We start from the raw sequence: 27,934 nt of genomic DNA, 5'->3' as shown, positions 1-27,934 counted from the left end.
AAAAAGGTGTAGAATCTGGCTACATTGATGCCCTCAGGTAGCATATGTGGGTTTATCGACCAGTTGCCTTCACTCAAAAAAGATCACGTGCTCGTGACGCCTGTCGTAGAAAAGATGTTCCACATCCGCTGCCAAGGTTTGCGAGTGGTGGTGCTTGCTAATACTCCCAAGGTGAGCTCTTGTAGTAAAACATAAATACCGAAGAAAGTGGATAGGAAAACGGTGCCGCAGTAGCTAAATTGGTAGAGCAACGCTCACGTAATGTGAAGACGTGGGATCGTTCCCCACCTGCGGTAAATTGTTTTTCCATCCACTTTCATTTCCATTAATCTATAATTTCTTTAATTAAATTAGTAAGTAAAAGTAATTTCTCCTATGTTTTCCTTGATATCATTGTTTGTTAGCTTCTTATATGATTAATAAATATCGGGCCCCTCGGTTAACTCCCTTTCTTCTCCTGTGTAACAAAGGGTTACTTATGTTATGGCAGTATTCCTATCTTTGATATGTATTGTGAATGCCTCTACTGCAAAGATATTACAACAAATTTACCAGTACAACAAAGGAATTGAGATGTTCCTGATAGCTGATTTGTTGCTTCACAATGAATGCACCATGTTTAGCATTCGCAAGTGAACAGGGAACACGCATGACAACGAATGTTCAAATCTTGCTGTGCAGCTCCAGGAACTGCTCAACATGTATGCCACCAACCCCGTGTTGAACTTTACAGTGAAACACAAACATAGGATGCTGAAGTGCAAGTAATAAGCAGTGGCACCTTTGTGAAATGTGTGTGCTCGCACCATGTTGACTCCTTTTGTCAATGAAAACAGTTGTTTAGAAGGTAGAACAATTTTGGCAAGCTAATGTAACCAGCAAAATAAATTCAGGAAAACACATTAAATACATTTATTTGTAAGGCACCGTCAAAGCATACCGACAAGCTTCTAAACAGATGCAGCTTGTGGCAAAAATATATATATACAGACTAAAATGGAAACAAATCAGTTAAACAATAGCAATTGTATAAATTACAGCGGGAGACCTAAATCACTCAACAACACAATATATAATCAAGCAATAGCAGCTGTGGAGATTATAGCTAGAAACCTAAATGGTCAACAATACAACATATTGCACCTTCGCAATGTAAAATGCCCTTTTTGCCTTTGCATAACAAGTAGCAGTGTTTCGTATCATATATGTATTTTCTGGACTATAGTCTGCAGACTTTACAAGTCTAATGTTGAAACTTTGCGGGTTGCGGACTATGTATGAGTGTGGACTATACAAAATATTATTTTGTAAAGCTGAAAGTGTGCTTGAAAATAACAAGTTCACACTGCAGCTTAAAATGTTTCCCACACTAAAACACAGTGAAACCAGCTGCACAATGATCGTCGCTGTGCACGAGCAACATTTCTAGTCCATAATATGCAAGCAAATGCTGCTACTTTTGAATGCTTCGACTTATGAGCACATTTCATTTTTCATTTATTTTTCATTTACTATACCCCTCAGGGCCAAGGACATTACAGAGGGGGAGTGGTAAATACAAAAGAATGAAGAAGACAAATACGGTTGGTTACATGAGTGTTCAAATGGCACCTGTATATACAATATTAGCTAAGGCTTCATTGAACTGTTCATTATTAATAAGGCCTACAACTTCGGCGGGAAGATGGTTTCAGTCACGTGAGGTTCGAGGCAGGAACGATTGTGAAAAACTTTTAGTGTTGCATGACAAAATGCCGACGTTTTACTGATGATCAATGCGACTAGATACATAAATTGGATGGGGGATGAGGTGATTTCGTAGAGTATGATGATGGTACAACTTGTGGAAGAGGGCAATCTGAGACTCTTTTCAGCACCAAACCTTGCTGTAAAATTTATATGCAACATTTAAATGCAGTGATGTTGATGTATTTTAGGATTGACTACTATATGAAGTCTAATAAAGGGCCAAGACTTTTATTGGCTGAAAATAATATCTTTGCTTCTCTACTGTGTACAGGTTCATCTCTACAGCCAAGTGCAGGCTATCTAAAGAAAACTTGTTATTTTATACCTAAATTGGCCCCTGCCGGTATACACTGGGTGCAGACTATAGTCTGGAAAATATGGTATATGACAACTTGCATAGTTACTTCCAGAGGAAAGTGCCTCAGCTAAAGTTTTCAGTGCATGCTTTTCTTCAATCTAAGGCATTTCCATGTGCATACATTGCTGCAATCCAGACAACACCTGAGGCACTTAAAGGCTCTAAGATAACCTCTGGGGTAGCATTAAGACACTGCGTGATGCTATTAGGTGTTGCTAAATATAAATGTATAGATGTTGGTCACATTACTTTATTGCTTTTTTTTTAAAATACAAAATGTGCCTACACTACTGGCCTAGGTGCAGCCTTTATCAAAGTTTCGAAGTCACACTGTGCACATTAGGAGACGCCAACTGCCACTGGGCCTTGTGGTGGTTCTCCTACAGCACTCCTCTTGCTCCAAAGATCAAGAGTCGTGAATTCTTCCAAAATCTACGTGGCTTCAAAACAATGAAATTTCTACAGTGGCTCTAATAAAGAATCCAATTACATTTCTAGCCACATGTGTAGTGCATTTTAAACTTTTTACAAAGGCTGCAACTAAAAATATAAACAATTAAAAAAGCTACACGAGGCATACTAGTCAAAGTGAAGCAATAACGATGCAACAAAACAGCTTTGCGCACCTAGTGCAAAGGACAATAAAAAGTCACGGTTCTGCCCAAAGGGTGAATCACTGACAACAATAGCAAAGTATTAGAATATTACATGAAGTAAGACTTGTAGATTCATGGGCAATATAATTTACAATAAACGTTCGCATGCTGACTAAATGTACATGGCATCATGTGCCCAGAGACACACAAACATAGTTTACCAGTGACTGGGTGCACTAGTCACAACGCTGCTGTGATGAGGACCGCCAGCAGTAGGTTGTCTCCAAAGTGAACATTTTATGTTGCCGCACCTTTTGCCCTTACACTGTCCAGCACCTCCAAAATTTGGCATATCATGCAACTTCCAACACAGTGCGTGCAGAAAGACAGCACGCATTAAGCCGCTAGCCTTCTGGATTGCCTTCACACCTGTAGCAGATTACATGACCTCCAATACTTGCCTCACGGGCTGCTGGGACAGCATGGCAACTGTGCGAAGGCGAGCTTAAGCATCCATATAATTTCTATGGCAACAAAAGGTGAGAAAAGGCAGCAAAATAAAACAAAAAATAATGTACCATCTATCTCTTGAGGATAAAAAAGTTGATTGTCCAGCGGGAGGTCTTCAAGACACGTAATGGAAGTACCAGTTCTTTTCGATTCACTTCAACACCGTCCTTGTTAGTGGATCCTTTGCGGCAACCAGAAGTGACAACTGAGTTGGCAATGCCAATGTGCTTGACAACGTAATAGCCGCAGGACCCTGAGGAACAATTTCTGTTCTTGGCTTCCCTTGATTGCTTTGGCGGTCCTTTTCTACAAGAAACAACACACGTTAAAGAAAAATTTAGCACTTCTGTCACTTCACAAAATCCATACAAGCACTGAAGCAAGATTTTAAAATGTGGAAGCCACAAAAAATTTCATTTCTTATGGCCGGGGCATGCAGCTTAGAATTTACAGACCAGAGAATAATCCGTACACATAATGGTCATGCAAGAAAGAAGAGGTGAGAACTATGTAAACTTGAAGAAAACAATGTAAGCATGAAGAAAACAAAGGTTGACGCCAGGGCTAAAAGAAATGAGATTGGCATTTCTGAGTTATGAATGCATAAAAATGATAGGGCAAAGTGGGATAAAAGATGCCAAAAATACTGGCCCTACAATGAACACGGGACACAACTGATAGAAAAAAGAACACAGAGAAACGTAAGTTTCAATTACTTTATTGCAACAGAGTAACATCGTTTGTTTGTTGTCATCACATTCCAATTGCCTTACAAGTGCTGTGCACAGTTGAGATTACAAATAGAATTTCTGGAGTTGCAGTTCTTGCACCCGCCAATGAGCTCAGGTTAAGGCTTGTGCGAAGGCTTTTTTGCGGGAGAAGGGACACACAAATGGGAGTCCTTTAAGCCTGCCATGACATAGCCTCCTGTATTTTTACAATGCCCAGTTCGTGATGTGTGATAGCCAGTGGGCCACCGTGGTGGCGCCACATTTTCAGATATTTTATACCTGTGGTTGCTAAAGCACAGACAACTTTTGCCAGGCACTACTACTGCTCCTTGCTTGCTCCTTTGCTTCCACATGACAAGTGATAAAAGAAAGCCGACGTGACCCTAGCCATCACCCGTAAACTGTGACTAACTACTGGGGGCCATATAAGAGATGCCCAGTCTTATGCTACTGGACAGGCATTAAAAAATCTCGGTACCCTTCCACTTTGTGAAGGAGGATTACCAGTGAAAAAAAAACTCGGTACCCTTCCACTCTGTGAAGGAGGATTAGCAGTGAAGCTCTATATGTGGGCTCCTTAATGGCGAACTGCACCTCCGCTGCGGGTCAGCCCGGAATTGCACTATCTTCAGGATCGGAGCACATATGGGGAGTTTAATGCCTGCTTCACCTTCACCGTGGGTCGAACTGGTATTGTATTATCTTCGGGATTGGTGCACGTATGGCGAGTGCTTAATGCCTGCTTCATCTCCACCGTGAGTCGGCCTGGTATTGCACTATCTTTGGGAGCGGCGCACATATAGGGAGTGCTTAATGCCTGCTTCATCTCCACTGTGAGTCGTTCGGTATCGCACTATTTTCAGGAATGGCCCACAAATGGGGAGTGCTGAACGCCTGCTTCACCTTCGCCGTGGGTTGTCCCGGCATTGCACTCTCTTCAGGATTGGCCCATGTATGGGGAGTGCTTAATGCCTACTTCACCTCCGCCGCAGGTTGGCCTGGCATCGCACTAACTTCAGGATCGGTCCATGTATGGGGAGTTTTGTGTCTACACATGGACACGACACTGGGGGAACTAGCTTTTAACAGTTTCGCTGCAAAATACAGGAAAAAAAAAGAAACAAGCCACAGTCTCCTGTATCCTTTCTCCAAAAAATATGACTGTGTACCTTTCTTTTGTAGTTCCAAGGTAATGGAGCAGCTGCTGTGGAGGGCCAGCTGTTTCCTAAGTTTGAAAATCTCATCTTTGTACTGCAGTTCCATCTCTCTTGACATAGACCTCTGGTTCTGGAATGAACAAGGCCAGGATGCAAACTTTATTTAAGAACTTCCATAGTTTTTCATAGTTATGTTACAGTGACTCCGTACAAAGACAGTAGTCAGCACTTGTGTGTGAAGTCTCACTTCCTACCCTGCCTTTTCTGCACTTCGAGATTTTTTGCTGAAAACTAACCATGAAGGTTGCATATCAATGCCAGTATCAAATCAATGTATTTAGATGTGATCTTGGCAATCAGCCTGGAGAAAAAATGTTCATCTTTCTCTCAGTAATCAGTGACTGCAAGTGTGTAATATACCTAAAGACTGCAGCTGTCCTTGATGGCAACCTCATTAGAAAAATTTCTTAAGAGTAGCTTGGTTACATTCTTTAATGTTTAAAAACAGCACAAAGACGTACACCGGACAACAAAATAGAGGATGGGACACACACGGCGCTGACTTACAACTGCGTTTATTGGAAAAAACACAATGGCTTTTTGAAGCTTTACATCAAGCGTGCGCGCATGCTCAATGTGAATAAAAGCACTTGTCATTCCCCAAACATTGCCTCGTGGAAGCGGGTGAGATTAACACCCATTGTTCACCCCTGTTCAGCAAGCCTAGTTCTTTCAAAGATAATAATGCAGAAGGCTGACGAACACACCCACTACCTTTTCTTATTATGCGGAATGCTTCCGCCACATCCCTTGTAACGCTATCATTGTACATAAACAGGACTTTTGTCTCATCAAAGAATGGCGCACACTCACATTTGAAACAGTGCTTTGCATAACCTCACATTAACGCATCGGCCTGTCTGCCCTATGTACAAAAGGCAGCAGGACATAGGGCAGACAGGCCGGTGCATTAATGTGAGGCTATCGGAGGACCAGTATTCTTTAGACAAGAAATCTACAAACCTGGCAAATCACTGTTTCGAATGCAAGTGTACACTGTTCTTTGATGATATAAAAATCTTACTTTCATTCATTCATTCATTGTCGTTTATATATTAGGTCCTTTGTTACTTGGGAGAGCTTGCCTACTGGTTGCTTTGGTGCCTTGCCTCCCACTTTAATTGCAGCCTCTGAAGCCAGCCTAGTTACGGTTTCATTCATTATCTCTATGTCATCTTCATCTCTCTGTTCTAAGGCTGCATTTTTGTTTGCAAGTACCAGCCTGAATTTGTCTGCTTTTACCCGTACTGCCTCTAGGTTGACCTGTTCTTTCTTGACTAATTTTACTCTTTCTCTCTTCAAATTAAGGTGAATCCTAGCCCTCACTAGCCTATGAGCACTGCATTTTACCCTACCTATCACTTCTATATCCTGCGCTATACTGGGATCAGCAAAGTATGAAGACAATTTCATTTCTTGTTTCACCATTAGGGCCTTTCTAGGTCTACTTTCTATTGCTATGCTTCCTGAAAAAGATGTTCATTATTAAAAGCTCATTCCTTTCTGTGAATTCTACCAGCGTCTCTCCTCTAGCGTTCCTAGAATCGACACTGTAGTTGCCAACTGCTTATTCAGCAGCCTGCTTTTCCCCCACTTTTGCATTGAAGTCGCCCATTACTACAGTATACTGAGTTTGCACTTTTCTCATGGCTAATTCAACATCTTCATAATAGTGACCTACTTCCTCATCATTATGACTAGATGTTGGAGCATAGGCTTGTACTACCTTTTATCTATACCTCTTATTAAGTTTGATTATGAATACAGAAAAAATATAATATCCAATAATATTCAAACTTTTTGAATATTTGCACACCCATATTTTGCGAACGTGGGTTCTGCGAACCCCCAAAAATGACTTCGCGGACCCACATTTGAGAACCACTGGTACAGCCGACCTGGTCCTACACACAGGTAGCTTCCCCCTTAGATTAAAAGGTCACTTCGCGCTGTATATATACAGTTGACAGCAGATAGCAAGAGCTTCAACTCTGGCATTGTTTAGTGTACTTGAGGATAGGTAAAGAGGTACTTCAAGATATCTAGAACCTTGCACGCTTACTACCTCCCAACTCCTTACACTGCCAAAAACAGCAGCTGCAGCACAAAATGAAGGTGAAGTGGGAATGTTCAGATGGGCACAAACCATGAGTTCCAGGTTTCGTGCTGTCAGATCCGCACACAGCTTCTTGTAGTCATCCAACTCCTTTCTCATGGCCTCACACTGGCGCTTCTTCTTGGCCCGGGATCTCTGTGCTGCATACCTATGAATCAAACAAAGGGGACCAAAACTGTCAGTCACTACTACTTCTCTCGAAGCCCTGTCTAAGGTTCTGCCTTCTGTCTGGTCTACCATGAGCTGAGTCAAGCACTGTTGCATTGGCTTTGCCTTGAGACACATTCGACTGGTTCTTATTACACTCGGACTTGGGACTGCATGCAATGCCCTTGCAATATGCGTCATGAAAAGCAACGTTGGAAAAAGAAATGTGCCAATATTTTGTGCCTTGTGTTATAGGGGTGGCATATGAAATTCACCTCAGTTGTGAAAAGCCCCAAGTAGGACAAACAGGCAGATTAATTGATCTTCTGGAAGAGCACTTAAACAACTTCAGTAAATGTGATGGTGCGCACTGCAAAGGCTGCTCTTGTAAGCCTTGCTTTTCATATGCCATGATTCTGGGCAAGAGCAGGGAGCAATAAGTGTGAACTGTTAGAGGCGTTGTATAAGTAAAAAAAAGGCTGTGCTCTTGTTAGCGACATGTCAGCCTTCTTGTAGTCTAGAGAGATAGTTTATTGTTCACGCATACAACTGATGCACATACAACATAAAAACAAGTCACACAGCGTAGGCTGTCAATGTATTACACACGTGCTAAAAAATATTCGTTCTTCTGACGCCTTCCTTTCATTAAGCAGTTGGTAGTGACACTTGTGTGTCATATGTAGTGGCTAATTTTTTCGCTGTTAAAAAGATGTCCATGTATTGTAAATCCTTGAGCACGCAAAGAAAAGTGCTCCCTGTAGCACTAGCTAAAACAAGAACCATTCACGGTCATTTAAAATGTTTCTGTGACATCAGTCCTCGTAAATAACCCTGTAGATGGCTTTGAAACTCCGAAACGTAAAATTGCCAAGAGGGATGCTCAGCCAGAGCTCCAAGTAACAGCTATGGAGGCAGAGAAAATTTAATTGAGTCTGTCTGAGGAGCCGGTTAAGGCTAAGCCCATTCAAGCCCTTACTGAGATGTTCACACAGCTTGCCAGCGAGATTGGCTTGGTAACGTCCAGAATGGCCAAGTTCAACGCGCTAGAGGCTAATGTCAACTAGCTCAACCTAACCACTCAGAAGACCAAAAAGAGAGCCCCATATGGAAAACCATGTATGGCAAGTAGTCTCACGGCCACCCACCTGAGCCAAGATAGGGAGCAGGTGTAAAAATAGGGAGGAAGATACAATAGAGAGTTTTAGTTTAGGGGACGCAAGCGGCTTGCGTACGCAAGAACTAGGGGCGACGGTACTGTGCATGCGCAGACTGCTACGTCTACTTATGTCCTTGGGTTGTTTGGCCGGCCGAAAACATCGCTGCCCCTAAGTGATCACGTCACCCACGTGACTCTCACGGTGTAGGAGAACTCACGAGTAGCTAGCGGGTAGATAATCTAATAAATCTTTTGCCAAGTGTCGACAGACGTTGTTTTTACATATATTAGAGAGGTTTAGCATGTCTGGGGCGTAGTTGGGGCGTTGGGGCGGAGCCATAAACGGGAGCGGACTGCATGGTGCATCTACCTGGCGGCACAAAGCTCAAACGGACAAAGCAGCTAATATTGCTGTAACCAAGTCTATTCTACTGTGCTGCTGGTTAAATTTTCGGCACCGGCGTAATTGTGTTGCTGCCAAACATTCATACCCGCAGCAAAGTAAAATACACTTGGTTACTGCAACATTAGCTGTTTTTGTCTGTTTGAGCTTTGCGCCACCAGGTGGCTGCACCATGCAGGCCGCTCCCGTTCATGGCTCCGCCCCAACGCCCCAGCCTGGGTTTACCCGAATACCGGACACTCTAAACCTCTCTATTAACTGCTTTTAATAAGAATAGTTTTATGTGCTTTACGTCATATGCTTGATTTCATGTTTTAAAAAATTATAACGCAGCAAAGATCAGACGATGATGGCGCTGCGAGCGCATGCGACCTCACTGTGGCTTGCGTTTGGGGCCGCTAACATATGACGCGGTTCTGCTTGCGTACGCAAACGCAAACGCACCCAAGTGCTAGGGGCCCCAACGCCTTGCGTCTCCTAAACTAAACCTTTCTAATGACCTGACCTTAGCCCAATGGAACTGTTGAGGAATCGAGGACAAAATAGCGGAATTACAGCAATACATAGATAACGCAGAACACAAGCCGGATATCCTTGCAATACAAGAAACGAACTCGCGACCCAAACTCCCGGGGTACATCACATATACCGTTCCCAGTGAGAAAAGCACAGCAATCTTAGTCCGAAGCAACATAGCTACGACGCAACACATGACCAGCCAGAGAGGGTGTGAACACGTTTTCTTGGAAATTCACAGCAGAAGCATAGGAAGCAAAGACAACATCTTTATACTCAACACACACTGCCGGCCCTCCAAGGACCTGGACATAGAGGGCATGTTACTCGACAGCAAGAGAGAGGTGGGCAGGAAACCCCTATTGATATTAGGAGATTTCAGTGCACCTCACTCAATATGGGGCTACAAATTTTGCTCAAAGAGAGGCAGGGTGCTGGCGAACCTCATGGATCAGCACAACATAGTCCTCCTCAAAGAACCAGACACTCCCACCTGCATGGGCACAAGTACATCCCGGGACACCACTCCAGACCTTACCCTGCTGAGTGGAACCTTGGGTGCAATACTCGACAGCAAGGGAGAGGCGGGCAGCAGACCCCTATTGACATTAGGAGATTTCAATATGCCTCACTCAATATGCGGCTACAAATTTTGCTCAAAGAGAGGCAGGGTGCTGGCAGACCTTGTGGATCAGCACAATCTAGCCCTCCTCAATGAACCAGACACTCCCACCCACAAGTACATCCCGGGATACTCAATATCACGATCAGGGGGGCCGCGTTCAAGGCTTGAATGGATACAGCAAAAATAACACACTGCGACAAGCTCGCAAAAATGCAAGCAGCCGACGAAGCAAGGACACGAACAGCACCAAACCACATAGGGAGTGGGCCAAGGAACTACTCGAGTTGGTAGAGAAATATACACAGAAAATGGCGACCACACTGCAGACACCCTGTGTGGACGCAAAGCTTGCCCACCTTTGGAAAGCATGACACAGCCTCACCAGACGCTGGAAGAAACAATGACCCAACAAAAAACTTCGCAAATGCATCCATGAACTCAACATGCAAGCTGCTGAATATGCGTCCAAGCTGTGCAGAGAGAACTGGCTGAGCATGTGTGACGGACTGCAAGGCACCCGGTCTACCAGGAAGACCTCGTGCTTCCTCCATCACCTGATCGACCATCTCGGCAGCAAGAGCACCACTAATCGAAGCCTCACACGCACCCTCAACAACTATACTGGGCGTACCGACGAGCTCATCAACGATCTAAAGGCCAAGTACCTGAAAACGGAAAAGGGCGACATCGCACCTCCCGAGTCTGCAGAACCTACCAATGAAGCAATATACAAGCCATTCACCGACACCGAATTGGTCTCGGCTATCTCCGAGAGCAACAGGGGCAGCGCACCGGGTCCCAATACCATCACCTACAAGTTACTCAACAACCTCGAGGACAAGGCCCGCAGAGAGCTGCTCGAGTATATCAATCAGGTCTGGGAGTCTGGCAAACTTTCATCGGAATGGAAAGAGGCAAAAGTCCGCTTCATACCCAAGCCTGGGAAGACACCTCACATCGACAACATGTGACCCATATCCCTCACGTCCTGTGTGGGAAGGTCATGGAGCGTATGGTACTGAAGAGGTTGTAGCGACATCTGGATGCCACTGACCAGATGCCGGAGATAATGTATGGCTTTAGGCAACACCTGGGCACCCAGATGTTCTCATACAGCTCAACGAGCTGGTAATCAGGTGCTGCGAGCTCTACTAGCGCTCGACCCCAAAGATGCCTTTGATAACGTCACACATGAAAGTGTCCTCTGCAACCTACGCAACACGGGTTGCAAAGTGAGAACGTACAACTACATCCAAGACTTTCTAGGCAACTAAACGACCACGATCAGAATAGGAGAGGAGACATCTCAACTGATCTCCCTGGGAGATAGAGGAACGCCGCAAGGTTCAGTCTTCTCTCCCCTCCTGTTCAACATGGCTCTCCTGCTGTTGCCCAAGCTTCTTGAATCAATAGATGGCCTGGGCCATGCATTATAAGCCGATGACACCATCCTCTGGACTGCGAGGGCAGGGTCAAATGGCAGGGTCGAATGGCTGGATGGAAGATGTGCTCCAAAAAGTGTCTGACACGGTCAACAGCTATGCGAAGACGTGTGGCCTTTGCTGTTCGCCTCAAAAGTCGGAGCCGACCATTGTCAGACCGCGTGCTTCAGGGAAACAAGCAGAAAACATAGGAATCACTCTGGAAGGGATCCGGATCCTCCCGGTATCTCAACTCAGGATCCTGGGCCTCCCTTGTGCCTCGTTCAGGCCTTTGTTATATCACGAATCGTCTGTGCAGCGCCGTACATGCAACTCCTCAAGAAGGACATCATACAACTTGACGCAATAATCAAGAAATCCATGAAGCAGGCCCTGGATATTCCCATAAATTCATCCACGACAACATTACTTTAAATGGCATTCCCCAATGCAGTAGCCGAGCTTGTAGAAGCCCACCTATTCAATCAAAGGATTTGCCTTAGCCAGACCAAGGCGGGTATAAGCGTCTTGTGCATGATTGGATGGCAAGAATCACACTACACCCGTGACAGCCAATTGCCCAAAATGTGGGCTGAGAAGCTGGAATGTGAACTACTAATGCGCAACATGAACCCCACAAGGCACGCCGGATGACGCGACACTCGGGCAAGAGCCACCTCCAGGACCCCGGAGGAAGATGACACTGTCCTATACACAGAGGCCTTTCTACCCAAACGCTCCACGAGGGCAATGGTTGTGGTCGCTGGGCTGGACAAGCTGGTCACCTATGCATCAATCAACACTCCGTCTTCGGAGGAAGCAGAAGAAGCGGCGATAGCCCTCACACTCCGGCAACCTAACGTCACCAATATCGTCACGGATTCACAAGCTGCGTACAAGAACTACAGATCTGGCTGGGTGTCCCTTGCAGCCCTAAAAATCCTCGGAAAAGCTATGCCTACTAAACAAAAATTGAACTAGTTTGGGTTCCTCAGTTGAGGGCAACGAATATGCTCATCAACAGGCACGAGTGCTCAACTCCCGGGCTATCGAGGGGGAGGCAAGGGGATAGCAACCATTACCAGTTACACAGATATAGACAAGTATTACAGGAACAGTAGGAAGACATTTCTACACACCCACCACTCCTTTACCAGAGCTGAACAAACAATATACAGGCAAATCCAGGCAGGATCCCTTCCCCACCCCTGCCTGCAGAACAGAATATACCCAGAAAGATACGAGAACACATGTCCTCACTGCAATGCACAAGGCACCCTCCGGCACATCATAGGAGAGTGCAAGTTCTCCAAAGACAACCCTCCACCTATACCCATAACTAGCCCCCCTACTATCCCCACCCTCTACGAGCGATGGGAGATCTTGCTATCCAGCCCCGCCTTGGAAGACCAGCGCCGACTGATCCACAGGGACCAGGTGGCACTGGTAGCATACGAAACCCATGAAGAGGGAGCCACCCCATCAGGCGCTTAATGTGCTCCATTTCATTATGGATCAATAAAGTTGTTTCTCTCTCTGTCCTCAAAGAGGGCCACGTTGTGCACTGCACAACTACTACTTGCCATCTGCAGACCAATGGCCTCACAGAACGCTATAACCATACACTCAGTGACATGCTTGCAATGTATGTAGCCTCCAACCACACAAATTGGGATGCCATTCTGCCCTTCACAGCCTATGCCTACAGTACTGCCATTCAGAGCACCACTCGCTTTTCACCCTTTTTCTTATTGTACGGCCAGCACCCATTGCACACAATCGACACAATCATCATTCAGATGCAACCGTACAAGTCGGATGCATCTAAGTGTGCGCCTATTTCTGCCACAGCCAGACATGCCAAAGAGTGTTGCAATCTCGCACAGGCCTTTACTTCAAATGACCAAGAGTGCCAGAAGTGCGTTCGCGGTGACACCACTTTTGCGCCCACGTTCCCCCCAGAGTCTCTTCCACTGCACCTGGTCTCTCTTCGAAACTACTGCCCATGTATGAAGGCCCCTGCTGCGTTGTTGAATGCACATCTCTAGTCAACTGCATGATCGAGCTTGTTCAACCGTCTTCGGACATGCACCGTCGTGGACGAGACATTGTCAACATCGAATGCCTCAAGACCTGCTAGGACCCACTCATAGTGACAAGCTGTTAGGTTACCGGGTAGCTTCCTTTTCGTTATCAGGGGTAATTGTAGAGAAGGATTGGAATGACATAGTGGGTCGTCCTCTTCAGTGCTTTTTCTTGTGAATGCCACTCGCGCTTGGAGTCCGTGCTCTGCCTAGACTGTCACTGCTGTGCTGCTCCTAGTCTGATCAAATAAACACCCAGGCATAACGTTAAGAGTCAGAAAGAGAGTGGTGTGGATCAGAGAGCAAACAGAGATAGTCAATAGTCTAACTGACATTAAGAGGAAAAAATGTAGCTGGGCAGGTCATGTAATGCATAGGTTAGATAACCGGTGGACCATTAGGGTTACACAATGGGTGCTAAGAGAAGGGAAGTGCAGTCAAGGACAGCAAAGAACTAGGTGGGGTGATGATGAAATAAGGAAATTCGCAGGTGCAAGTTGGAATCAGTTGGTGCAGGACAGGAGTAACTGGAGATTGCAGGGCTGCAGTGGGCATAAAATAGGCTGATGATGATGATGATGGCGAGAACAGAAAACTAGCAGAAATTATTCAATTTTCCAAAGCTAACATGAGCCAAATACACAATCTTTTAGTATACCGGCTTATTAGTTTATTTTTTTTTTATCAATGAGAATGTAATTGAAATGTTCCAAAATGTTAAAATAAACCAACTTGCTAATAAATGAGGGTGCATATAATTATTCGATATTCTACTCAATATCCAATGCTAAGTATTCGTATTCGATTCATATTCAAGAATTTTGATATTAGCACACCCCTACATATTGGTAACTGAACAAGCACAAAGCCTCAACATATCAATGAGGCAAATGGCACGGCTTGCAGTTTTTATGCATGGTTGAATAACAGAAAACAAAAACAATGACACACAACACATTACGATAAACATCAAAGCATCACCTGTTGTTTTCTCTGTTTTTCTTTTTCCGTTCATCGTCAATGGCCTCTATGCATCGGTGTTTTCTGTCACAAAATGAAAAGTCGTGAACATTGACCATATAATAGTGACAACATACCAATTATAAAGCTGACAGCACAATGAGCATAATGTGACAGCAAGACTGAATAATAATAATAAAGAAAAAGAATAGACCCTTTTCATAATTGCAAAGCTAGCTTTTCTGCAGGGCAGTTTGCTCGGTGGCATAGTCATTTTTGCAAACAGTGTGTAAAAGCGCAGTTGGCTTGTATTATGACATGGAAAACGTAGACATTGCTCTCGTGATAAAACCATGTGCAAGAGATAAGTCCCAGCATGTGCGGCTAGCACTCTGTCTTCATTTGAACAATGATCGGTGCCACCATCAGTTGGGCAAATGTGCTGCGAGGGGAAGCACACTTGCTGATTGAGAAAAGGGTCTATTAGGCTAAGCCTAACAATATGTAGTTTCTCCTAAACGAAGTGCTGCACCAGTGGATATGGAAACATACTTTTAGAAAATGTCAAATGACATCTGAGGTTGGCTTTCTACCACTGCTTTGATGTTTTGTTGTTAAAGCTTATATACCAGGAGGAAAAAAAATCTCTCTCCATATTCATAGCACCAATTCAATATATATTGTAGTGAGAATACAAGATAAGGATTATACATATGAAAAAGAGAATGTCATACTGGTAAGAACACAGCTAACATGCAAGGTGGCACAGGCACTTGGTTAACAAGATGTGCCACAGGGTATGTCGATTGAATCATCTGATTGCATGTTATTCTAGCAGACTTGTTCCAGAAAAGTTGTTTGCTGCGAAGCGTCATTTCTCCACTTACCTATAGCTAAGATTTGGGTCTGATGCTGCAATTGGAGGCTTGGTCATCTGAGGTGTGGGCAGCGCACATTTTGTTGCCTGCTTTTGATTGGTACTGCTGAGGCCTTTGACAACTAGTGTATCTTTCAATTTCTGCAGGCAATATCATGTAAAAAAAGAAGAGAAAGAAAATACATGAGAAAGATACATGAGAGATGCTGCAGACATACATACAAATACATACAGAAAGATACATGAGAGATACTGCAGACAGCGATCACAAAATTTAAAGAGCAGAGAGAAAGGACTGCATATTGTCTGCAATGAATGCTACAATTTATGGCAAGCTCTCTTTAAAAAAAGATATATTACAAAACAAGATTTGAAGGACCCATCTCATGCCTGGTAATGTAGCTCAACCAACAAGAAACTATAGAATTTAAGTATATGCCATCTAAGTTTCAAGACTGCAGTTAGAGATCTATGTCACAAGCTGCAACATGACTGCACTACCTGCGTAGCTTCTGCAGTGTTGCCTGATATGTATAAAATGGAGTGCTGAGACAGTGATCAGGTACATCACAGCAATGTTACAGTAACACGTGTTGATGGACACGCAAAAGAACATACCGAACCTCTTTCATGACAAGCCTAAAATAACAGTGCATAAATGTTCTGTCAGGTTTGCTGCAGAAAAAATAGATCAAATGCTTCGCAGGCACAGAGGCATGGGCTTGTGCATTACATAAATTTGAATGCGGTGAGATCCAGTTCCATTGAGTTCCAGTCTGTCGTCAGCAGACTACTTCAGTGCAGTATTACAATAACTATACATGTCATCCTGAGTCAGTGGTTCACAGGCCTCAACACTTTTGTCGGCGCTGACAACATTATAAAAAAATGACATCCCCTATGGCAAGTCATCGCCATCACTGCAGAACTGGTTACTGCTGCCACCGTCAACTAGGGAAGTAGCAACGCAGTCTGCTGAATCTCTTGTGTTTTCAAGCTTTAGTGACTGCGACATGCATATTGGTATGCTGGTGGTGGTCAAACTAACCGAAGTGGCATGCTTCTCTTTCTAACTAGATGAGTTTTCAGTTCATAGCAATATATGGCTTCCTGCTGGGACTTTCTAGTGCGTTCAAATTAAGTGAAATGTAAAATTACTGAGGTCAAATTAATCGGAGTCGACTGTAGTCGTTACATCAGAAATTTGTTTTATCTGTGTTTGTTATCTTAAGGTTCGATTGCATATGTGATTAACGAGCCATGGCATCAACTTGGAAAATCAATTTATCTAAAACAACCTCTTACATTTGTCGTTTACAGCCATTCTGTAACAAAACTATCATGCATAACATGTATCTACATCCTTTTCCATGTGCAATAAAATCCAGCTGCTGCCTGCAAGTAGTCCTTTTAAAAAAAAAGTAGACTACACTGTAGTCTACTGTTTGACTTGGGCATCTACTACACATATACCTAAGTCAACAGACACAGAATTAAACCCTCATCACAGAGCATGTAGTTAACACAAATGTTTTACTAACTGTTTCTGTGTTCTGTTGCAGGAGAGGAACAGACTCAGCAGGCAATCGTGTTGCGGCCCCGATGGTGGGAGCTGAGTTGGCTACAATCAGCAGCTGGACACTGTCACCAATCTGCAAGTAACATAACGATGAATGCAGCAAAGCAGAAGCTGCACCTGAAAGTCCTACATCAAAAGCAAAGAATACAATAGGAAGAACTTCAAGAACAATGTCAGACATTGATGGCACCCCTGGATGAAGTACTTTGTCCAGCACTGACACCTTCTGTCACATCCAGTGCCCTCATTCAACGTTATATATAAAAAAAAATAGAGAGACTGACTTGTATGAAAACTGGTGAGGTTGGCCTCTAGCCATACAACTGGCCTGCTACTCTAGATTACTAGGCTGAAAGATGAAAAAGGAGGAGGAGAAAAAAGAAAAGAATAAAGTAAAGCAGAGAAGGCACACACAAAAAAGAAAGGAACAGAAGTACACATACATACTTGAAGTAGTAAACGCAAGGCACAGAAGACCAGGACTTGGGAAGAAGAACACAAACGACAGGACCGGCGCAGGTCCTGTCGTTTGTGTTCTTCTTCCGAAGTCCTGGTCTTCTGCGCCTTGCCTTTACTACTTCAAGCATGAACCAACTAGCCCAAGCAAGAGTTTTACTTACACATACATACACTTTCAAAGAAAATAAAACCTCTCTCAGAACATATATAGACATGTGAACTAGATGACTTGGTATATGACAGGAAATGTACAGCACAATCTAGAAGTATCTACAAAATCGGGCAAACAGTTGACTGACCTGAATAACATTTGAAGGTGTAATGATGGTGGTCGCCTTGGAGCCAGGCAATGAGCTCACAGGTGACAATATAGGAGTAACAGCTTGTGCTATGACTGGGGCTACAACTGGTGCCGCCTTGTTCGTGGAAACTCCTGGAAGCACTTGGGCAACAGGGCTAGTCACCGCTAGGACACCGTCAGCAGAAATTGTCCTAGGAATGGGTATGAATTATGAATTATAATTGTATATGAATATAATATATGAATATGAATATAGTATATGAATTATAATTGTATATATAAATTATGAAATGGACACACTCACTAAACATGAATGCCGCACGAAGACTTGTGACCCAGAGGAGTAAAAGTAATGCAGTCATCAACAGCAGCAGCCTATTTCAGTACCTATTAAGACAACGATCTGCCTCAAGCGATCTTATTACCTCTCACCTGCTTCAGTCAACTCAAGTCTATGCCAGTAAATTCTCTAATTTCATCACTTTACTTAAATTATGTGGTTTTATATGCCAAAACCACAATCTGATTATGAGGCATGCCATAGTGGGGGAATTCGGACTGATTTTGACCACTTGGGGTTCTTTAACATACACCTCAATCTAAGTACACAGGTGTTTTTACATTTTTCCCTCATCGAAATGCGGCTGCCGTGGCCAGGATTAAATCCTGCGACCTTGTACTTAGCTGCGTCATCACTTTACTTAACACTCTGCCAGTCTTAAATGTGTTTTATATCCCTTGGAATACACATCCTGCTATAGTAACAGACTAAAAGTTATCTGCTCTGCACATAACATGACCTACCCATGCTACCAGACAAATGTCCCCATTACCCACAACTAAGATACACAGTGAACAAAATGAAAACACACACATACAGAAATTCCATCAGTTATACATTAATTACAGGTATGGTATATTTCAAATACTTTTGCCCACAAGATATTCATAGCAGCAGCAGAATTTCTGAGCTCTGCTTAGTGTTCTTCTGTTTGAGCTATCACAAACAATACTTCAGAAATCTCCTCACTCAAGTATAGTAACTATTAGCATTCCAAATTAGCACACTGAACTGCTTTTCTAGATTTAGTACAGCCACAATGCAGTAAACAGCAACTGCAGTAAACAACTACTAATTGCTACACATATACCGCCATGTCACACAAGGCTTGTGTGAATTAAGTACCTGAATAAACAAGTGTGTAACAGTGCTGTTCAAATCACGTGCTTCCTAAATCTGTATGTGCAGTTTGTTTGCAGATTGACCGACTAAGTGAGTAATATGATTGGCAAACTGACTGCTTCAATGAACCTTACAGTGCAAGGAAAAAAATCCCATTATTGATTTCGACTAGCTTTACACCCAAAGCAATGCTTGGGCTACTGAGTTGCTGTTGTGGTGAGGCACAAAGGAAGCTTCGCTTTACTTTCGCCTAAAAGCGAGGCCTGCCATGTTTGCTGTACATTTGCACGGGAGTGTCACGTCTGAGAAACTGAGCAAAGTCCGGTATGGTGTCCAAAATTTCGGTAGCCGTTATGCATTGTTTATAGTATGGGTTCAGAGCAAAAACATTCCAGTTTCGCCTCAAAGACGAACAATGATTGCGATAGTGAAGTATTAGACAACTACATGAAGGTTCGTAGTTTTATCAGCTTTATAAATTGCAGCAAACATTTGCTAGACAAATGTGAACAAATATAGCTCGATGACCACAAGCACTCACTGCCACGACACTGGTGTGATGACGAGTGCAGGCAAAGGGGAACGGACACTTCATCTGCCTCTCATTTCAATGCGTCTCAGAAATTTGAGGTTACGTGACCTCCAGCACTAGTAGCATGGGAAGACAGCACACATGACCACACCAACAGCACACAGCCATCAGCCATCTTGGCTCGCCCATAATTTGCACCCACCACATATTACCTCCAAGACAGGGTGAGCAGGCTGTGTATGCACACAGGTATGCTGAAGCCATGCGTAAAGCCCCTTCATCGACGCTCCTCTGGGCTTTTTTGGTGGAAAACATCAGGGGCTACAAGCCGTGCGGGAAAATGAATGGGCTAGAGAAGGAGACATGCTCTTACTTGCCCTGCCACTACCTTGCCTCTCTACAGTCAGCGCTTCATCACGTTACCGAGGGATCATCGGTGCAAGTCAGCTAGCTTGTGGACATGAACATCAAAAGGACACAACCAGAAACACTCCATGAGCATAGAAAACGTTACTTTGAAAAATGGCAATGCAGAATGGAACGTAACCGGAGTGCTGATATGTGGCTAAGTGATGATCTTCATTCTTGGTTTGTGGTCTTTTAAACTCGAATCTTAAGAGCGAGCTCTCAAAGAATTTCAGTGTTTACCATTTGCTATTCTCTATGGTGGTAAGTGAGGAAGGAGACATTGAAGACTATAAAAAGGGAATTTACATTTACACAGTACAGGACAAAATCGAACTCAATTTTTTTTCTGGAAAACGCAGCAACCAGAGCGGCCAAGCCTATCGGATGCAGCACTTAAACTGCTTTTGTTTCCTGTATCTAGCATCAAAATAGAGCACAACTTTTCCTGAATGAGAATGATAAAGAGCAAGGAGTGCTTCCAGCTCTCCGACGAGAATCAATGCACATATTTTAACAAATTTCTAGTGCAATTGATTTGCCTCAGTGCATTATGACAATAAAGCTATTTCATTTTACTGTTTCCTTCTCAATATAAACACATGAATCTTCCAAAGTACCGAAAATGTCAATGACGTGGTGCTGTAAGAGATCCCAATTGCCGAATTTGCTCAGGAAAACAAATACTGATGAATGCTTGCCGAATTTCAAAGATATACATGTTAGAAAATCCAATTCCCAGTTATAGTGAAATTGCGAAAAACACTTTCTTATACTTAGGTTTAAGATACATGGTACAGTGTGGTCAAGAAGTTATAAAAATGTAAATAATTAAATCAAGAATTTCATAATACTGAAGGTTATAATACTGAGGTTTAATTGTAACCCCATTATTAAACCCTTTCTAAAAATTATGAAGGAATATCTTAAACTAGCACTGTCACACTTCAACTAATCATATGATGGTCTCGTTATTAAATGACATTTCACGGACCTCCAGCAGCAAACATTTTTTGAAGCTTTCAAGCACAAGTGAAGTTAAACTTAATTATCACACTGATTAGTGGCTTTTCCTTTCCATTCGTCAACACTGGCGTGCGAGAAGCTACACAAGGGAGATGATAAGGGGGCAAGGCCCTGACCAAAAGTTGAGTCTCTTGCTAGAGAGAGGGCTTGTCGCAGCACCCCGTGGCGACCATCGTATCTGTGCTGTGCAGCACGCAGCTACTACCTCGGGGGCCACACGAAGCAGACGCAGCTATGTGCAACTGTTGTGTGTAGACTGGCAGTGCAAAGATGGGTGGATGGATGGATGGATGCAAAACTTTAATGCAGTGCAAAGATGAAATACTTTTTTTTTGCCTTCTTGAGATTGTGGACATATGCTTTTCATTTATTTAACTGAAAATAAGCACTAATAGTGTTACTGCGAATAGTTCTTGCGATCATGAAATCAGCCAATAACCGCTGATGGGTTTGCCTGCTTGCACACAGCTGCATGACAACATTGCGAAGGAGAGAGCTAGCGATATTTTGCTCTTTCTCACAGGAGATTGTAAATTCCCTGCTGCATGAAGCGCCGCAATATTTGGCTTGCATGTTCACAGGATCCTCGTTTACAACTGGCAATGTTTTCTTATGTTTGGAAAGGAATTCAGAGCCCTTTTAATTAAAAGGCACTGTACTCGAGCCAGTGTGTTCCGTTTTGAAGGAAAGGTGCTGGCAGGGCCCTTCTAAAGCGAGGAACACAGACAACTATATCTATTCACAATATACTGTGCTTTCAAAGTTAAACTTATTACGAGCTGCAGATGGGCTGTCAATCCAGGATACGACAGCCAGCGAGCTAGACCTCCCAGCGATTGCCAGCTCACCTCGTTTGCTCGTTCGCCACTATCCGTGTCGAGAAATCAAAAGTATTGTAATTCAAGTGCGACATAATGGTGTACATGTTGTGATCAATATGGGCACTTTATTACGAGCTGCATGTGCTGGTGTCACAAGCACCAACTCTCTTGGATCGGATAGCCCAGCGAGCTAGGCCTGCTGGCTCATAGCCATCGGTGGCTGTCAACGGCGCTGATGCTATAGTTGGCCCTACGAAAAATTTGCTGCTCACATAGACATGTTTTTATTGGCATCGTTCGTGTAAAACGAAAGAGCTGCGCAAACACGCTTGTTTTTCACTTTCTTTGCGAAGTTATGAAACATTCCAAGCATCCATACAGGGGCAGCTGTCCTGGCTGGAGCTATGGGCTGGTTGCTTGTTCGTACCATGTGCCCCAAATCATTGCAAGCGCCAAGTAGGACTATGACGGGCCGCATGATGGATCGCGGGCAAATTCGCATAACCTGTCTTGTGCTTAATTTTAGTTGAAATGCTAAAAAGCTATGCAAATGCAACTTGTGCTGATGCTTTAGGCTCCTTGGCAGATGCACTGTGAACAGAAAACTGTAGTCAGAAAACGTGTTCACAGCTAACATCCAGAACGTCATGGAGCAGGCACGTGGCCTGGGGGGACCCGGCACCCCCCGAAATTCAGCAGCAGCCCCCTTTCCCCCCTTCCCCCACGCGACCACTTCTCACAACTCACCTATTCCTAAAACGCCACTAAATCAATCTTGAGACTTGACAGTTATTCGGCAGTCAACCTTTTGCTGCCTTTCTCACTCCTTTTGGATGGCGGTAGTTATCGCCATCTCCTGGGTGGGGTGTGAAGGACAGCTTTCTCATTGATTCGGTGCCTGCGTAATTAACTCGAGATGCGTTGAGTTGTCACCATTTATTGCAACAGTCACGTGTTTCTCTGTTGCTTTGTTGGTTCAACCTTCTTTGTTTAAATTGATCCAGGAACCAGGAAAGGGCTTCAGTTTGTAGTCAGCTATACTGTATGCTCGTGGAATGAGTTGTGGCCACAGAAAATGCCAGTTGCATTTAACTTTTCCTTTTGCTTCATTATTTTCTCAAGTGAAGGCTCGCCACGACACTGGCAGATCCTTGGAGCCACATACCCATCATATGGGTTAGATAAGGTGGAAAATAAAATCATGTGAAACAGCGTCCATCATAAACCCTGCAATAACCGTTAAACGCATCAGCAATGCGAATGTCACCCGTTACCTCATGTGGTTTTCCATAATTGTACAGCACTTTTCATGCAAAATTGGCAACTGGAAGCAAGAGTTGCAAAGATTGGGGAAATTAAGCGACCTACTAAGGGAGAGAGCCGAGGCAACAGCCAAACTGGAATGAAAAGTGAAAATTAACAAGTTTAACCATTGTTTGTGAAAATATTTATGGATCAACATCTTCTTATTTAAAAAGGAAGTAGAGAAAATGCTTCCGGAAGTGAATGACTCCGTGTGTTTTGAATGACACTTCTACAATTATCAATCGACCCGCCTGATCTAGCCGCTTCTTTGCTGTGCTAATGTGGGTGTTTTCTAACCTTCTGTGGTGGGTGTAGTATGTCTAGAAACGCAGCGTCCTGTGCTCCATGTGGCTGTACAGGACTGGCGGCCGCACATTGTTACACAAATTCTCAAACAACAATACGAGATGGTTTTGGCACTTAACTTGGCAGAGCAGTAAACGATGGATCCAAAAGAACTATGATTGTTCGACAAATATATATTTCTCTATAATTCTTCCAGAGCAAATTCAAAAAACGCTACTAGTAATTTTTATTTTAGATTTTCGCTTGTTTACTTGTTCTTGCCAGTGTTCTTCCTGCGCTTCTTTCCAGCGCTAAGTAGCAGGTCAGAACACCGATTCAGGCCGACGTCTCAGCTTTTCTCTCATAATAAATATCTTTTTCCTGCGCGAGTCCATTTGATGTGATTTTTGTCGAGTAAAGGAGAGGTGTATCTCGCAGGAGTACCTATAAGGTACACCTTATTTCGTTTCTCTTTTGTGGGTGTACGTTTTTATGGCAAATGGTGGCGATTATTAATATTTGTACTAGTAAAGGTACCTTCCCCCCTCCCCCCATTTGCGTAGAAAAGTTACCTTGTGCTGCCCCCTCGAAAAACAGTCCTGAGTATGTCATGGAGATACAATCCTAGCCTGTCATGGAGAGCTTAGATGCAAAACAACTAACCCAGTCACAGCAGCTTGCGCCTCAGCAGGCGTGCTCACTTGAAGCACAGTAGGTTTGTCACTAATGATTGGTCCTGGTGATGCTTCCTCCTTTGCGTCAGCAGCAGCTGCAACCACTGTTGCCTCTTCAAGTGAAATGCTACTTTCACTTGCAGTTGAAGCACTAGTTGAGACAGATGGTTCACTGGATGACGGTGCACTAGTGCTGTCGTTAGACACCTCTGCTTTGAGAGTGAGTAAAGGGGCTCGCCCGAATTCGGGAACTGCTGAAGCTGGAGTGAACTGACCCCGCAGTGAAAGTGGGTCGGCGGTGACAGGCAGAATGCAGGGTGTGTTGAGTGGCTCACTTGTGGTAGGGATGTGGCTTGGCTCCTGTAGAAACAGCAATAACATCAGCACTTAATATAGGAATATTTCGCCCAACGAGGATATCTTCGACCGAGGCTACTATGTCGATGCTAGTGTCATGGTGACTGTGCGTGTGCGGTTGCTGTACCGTGTGCATGGTACGAAAAGGCAGGCTTACAAAATACAGGCACGAGAAAAATGAGGATAACACAAACACTGTGTCTATCTTTTGCCCGTTTTTATGTGCGAGTGTTTGGTATGCCTGCCTTTCTGTACCATGAATTCATACCAACTTGCACAGCTTTTAGTCATTCTAAACGGCTGCACAATCTCTCAGGGCTACGACTGACAGCGAATTGTATGTCATACTCCTGGATATTCTGCAGTGTACCATACACTGAATGGATTTCACAAACTTCAAAACTTTTGCTTTTCTGCTATTTTCTTTGATTTTTGCTATGTCCATGTGTACATGAACTGCCTTACGTGGTACTGCTTAAATATTCACAGGCAACAGTTGTACTGTGCACCAGTATCTTCTCTGAAGGATGTAGTGAAAGGGAATCATGCATTCCTATTTTCAATGTCAATGCACAATGTCAATCAATGCATAGCATGGATATGTGTGTTAGCTGTGCCTACACATCATATATAAAGTAGAATCTGCTTAAACGGAACTCCAAGGGACCGAAGAAGCTGTCCCATTTGTTTGAAGTTTTCTTTAAGCAAATGCCACAGAAATCAAGAACAATAGTTTTATTTGAAACACATATAGAGTGTTTTAATTTTACAGAGGTCAACAAACTGATGTTCAAAATTGAAAAATGGGCGAGTTGGTATAGAAGCATAGCTAAATTAAGAGCACGAACTGCTGGGACACAAGCTAAGGCACAAGAAAAGTGCCGTGTCCTGTCCCAGGTTCATGAACCAGGTGCCGTTCCTAGGTGTATGAACCTTCTATTCATCCTTCATTATCTGCTACATCAATCAACAATATGATACTTCGTCATGCTTCACATCTTTTATGATGTCCATTTTTGTAGCCAGTGTGAGGAATTTGTGCTCTCCTGCTTACCGACTGACGCTATCACGAGACATGCAAGGCGAAAACCAGGCAATGTGAATGCTGTATAGCAGTCGTTTACGACGACACAGTGCTACAACCGCCTGATAGATCGTACTTTTATTGACTGCTTAAACATCAACATCTTACATGGTTGTCGGACCATTCATGTTTTGTACGTGGTAAAACACCACATTAAATACGTGGTAGTTTCAGTTCAAGTTCTGTTTAACTGGAGTATACAGAGAAAGTGTTCCATTTAAGTGAAGTTTGTTAACATGGGCAGCCAACCAAAGTTGTCACCATCGTTCTGCTTATCTGGCATTTTTGTTAAAGTGAGTTTTGTTTATTTGGAGTTCACTACTAACATGTACAACCTGTATACAGTATTTAACCAGTATCCCAGTTGCAATGTATAAAGCACAAAATCTTTCATCAAGCCATAGACTTATTTCACAAGTTTCACTATGTTACCACTACCACAAAGCATGCCAATATTAGGGGTCTTTGGCGAGCTTGGAAAAAAAGAAATTCCTAGTGAAGTGTGTTGTGCTTGTACCATGAAAAACCCGGTTACCCCACGAGATCAAAAGGTGGGAACGTTAGCTTAAAAACATTCTACAATAAGTGTGGGCTTGAGAAGATGCACCCCCCAATTCCCATTAAAACTTAATTGGAAAAATGCACAATGGCATTGTCCTCAGCATTTCCGACAATGTTGCCTTGAACCTTAAGTACAGCAGCAAAGAGGCAACAGCTATGGTCACCATGGTGCTGACAGGCCTGGTTGCTGTGCATGAGCTCAGAACAAGGTGAAATTGGTTTATTGAAGAGCTCCTCAGTTGTATTCCCAGAAAATAATGTACTGGTGTCAAATACTGTAGCTTACTTAGCGTAAATTTTATACGGCCCAATGCAAAGTGTCATGTAAACAGATTTCTAATGGAGTTCGGCTGTTTTGCCAAGCAAGCCTGAAACCTCTTACAACAGCTGGGGTCTATTCTTCAATGCTAGTTACAAGTCTGAACTCTTGGGCACACACACACACACACATGCTGTCATTGATGGCTCCCTCTAATGCTTATGGTATTTTTACTACGTATACCTGGAGGTACATCACAGTTTCCGAAATGAGGTACTGCAACTTCACTCATGTTAGTAGTGACAAATGTGGAGTTTACCGGATGGCACTTTGCATGGGCATAAACTAATCCATCATGAGGTGCAATGATGTGCCTATCACCTAATTGTGATGCTCATAATCGGTGTAAGGTTGACAGGACAGTCGTCCAGTGCACAATTAGTTTACCTTTGTGACTATTTCCCCGCTAGATGCTCTACGAAAGTCCGCCTCAAATGGATTGACAGCATGAACAGGCTCGGGGGTCGTGAATTCAGGGTGGAGCTCTTGAAACAGGCCTGCCTCTTCAATTATGTCCATGAATCTCGTTGGTGTAGGAGTTTGCTCTGCAAGTGAGAAGAACGACCGAACTGTGTTACGAGGCAGCTTTCTTCCGTCATCCTCTTACTACACTGTGAAGTGATTACTTTTTGCACACATACCAATGCAGTTCCTTGGGCCTGCGCCAGTGTTCGCGAAATTCAATGACAGCATCATTTTGTGCCTCCTTTTGTGGCTCGTCAGCTTGTCTTCGCAGACAAACTTCTGTTAAGGAGAAAAAGCATTCGAAAGAGGCGTGTCAATGCCGACGCTGCAAGCACGTAGCACAAGTAAAACGATGCGCAGTGTGTGCACGTCATGACGACTTACGATTCCACAGCCTGACACGTCGCAGGCAAACGGTTTCTCCGCATCAGCCATGGGTACTGATGTCTAACTGATGTAAATTTCAAAGCACACGACGTCGTCTGCCGTAGCAATTAAAGGCAGGAGTGGTAGCAAACTGGCACGAAACATTCACACAATCGCCGAACGATCACTCATACGATGTACACATGCTCCGTGCAAACATCAACGGTTCACACACTGAATGAACGGAGCAGGAAGACAACGGTATTCTGATGATTGGAGCATCATTTTTCCCGAAGTACAGCATCGGTCGAGACACAGGGCATGACAACCCCAAGAATGGCAGTGTCAAACAACAGCTGAGTACGCAGTCAAATGCACCGTCTTCACCTTGTAGGAAGGCACACGATAACATATTGTTGAAACGTTCAATATGCTTCACAGATGCTGCTCGGCCGATACAAAACACGGCCAGCAGCAGACAGGCCCACGCATAGAAACTTATTTGAGACTTATTTGATACCACGTCTTGTCATTTTCGGGTGAAGGGAGTGTACGAACGCTACCACTCATACGAGAAGTTTTCTGGTTCACCGGAGATAGCGCTGATAGGCTGGTTGTTTTAGTAATGATGATACCTTACATGACGGCGTACTGGCTTCGGCCTTGCGCTGCTAAGCCGAAGGGCGCGTGATCGAATTCCGGCCGCGGTGGCCTCACTTCAATGCGGGCAAAATGGTGAAATG

General features: G+C 43.8%; 1 protein-coding gene and 1 long non-coding RNA gene across 2 annotated transcripts in view; one reads left to right on the top strand and one right to left on the bottom strand.

Annotated features, from left to right (window-relative positions):
• The window catches only part of LOC139059317 (uncharacterized), a 64,856-nt gene extending 47,685 nt beyond the window's left edge, over positions 1-17,171 (top strand). Inside the window, exon 4 of the long non-coding RNA XR_011514079.1 lies at positions 17,032-17,171. This is a non-coding gene — a long non-coding RNA (uncharacterized lncRNA). The remainder of the gene's footprint in view (positions 1-17,031) is intronic.
• On the bottom strand, positions 897-27,717 carry LOC135899576 (cyclic AMP-dependent transcription factor ATF-7-like). The gene is made up of 11 exons (XM_065428885.1): positions 27,210-27,717; positions 27,002-27,104; positions 26,748-26,905; positions 24,029-24,399; positions 17,807-17,999; positions 17,011-17,121; positions 15,480-15,610; positions 14,614-14,676; positions 7,308-7,425; positions 5,114-5,231; positions 897-3,519 (listed from the first exon to the last, which is right to left on the bottom strand). The coding sequence occupies exons 1-11, from the start codon at positions 27,258-27,260 to the stop codon at positions 3,365-3,367; spliced, it is 1,572 nt and encodes a 523-aa protein (XP_065284957.1). The 5' UTR covers positions 27,261-27,717; the 3' UTR covers positions 897-3,364.
• Positions 27,718-27,934: the final 217 nt, after the last annotated feature.

The sequence above is a fragment of the Dermacentor albipictus genome, chromosome 4, assembly GCF_038994185.2.
Source record: "Dermacentor albipictus isolate Rhodes 1998 colony chromosome 4, USDA_Dalb.pri_finalv2, whole genome shotgun sequence".
NCBI lineage: Eukaryota > Metazoa > Arthropoda > Arachnida > Ixodida > Ixodidae > Dermacentor > Dermacentor albipictus.
This window is presented reverse-complemented; position numbering and strand designations above follow the sequence as displayed.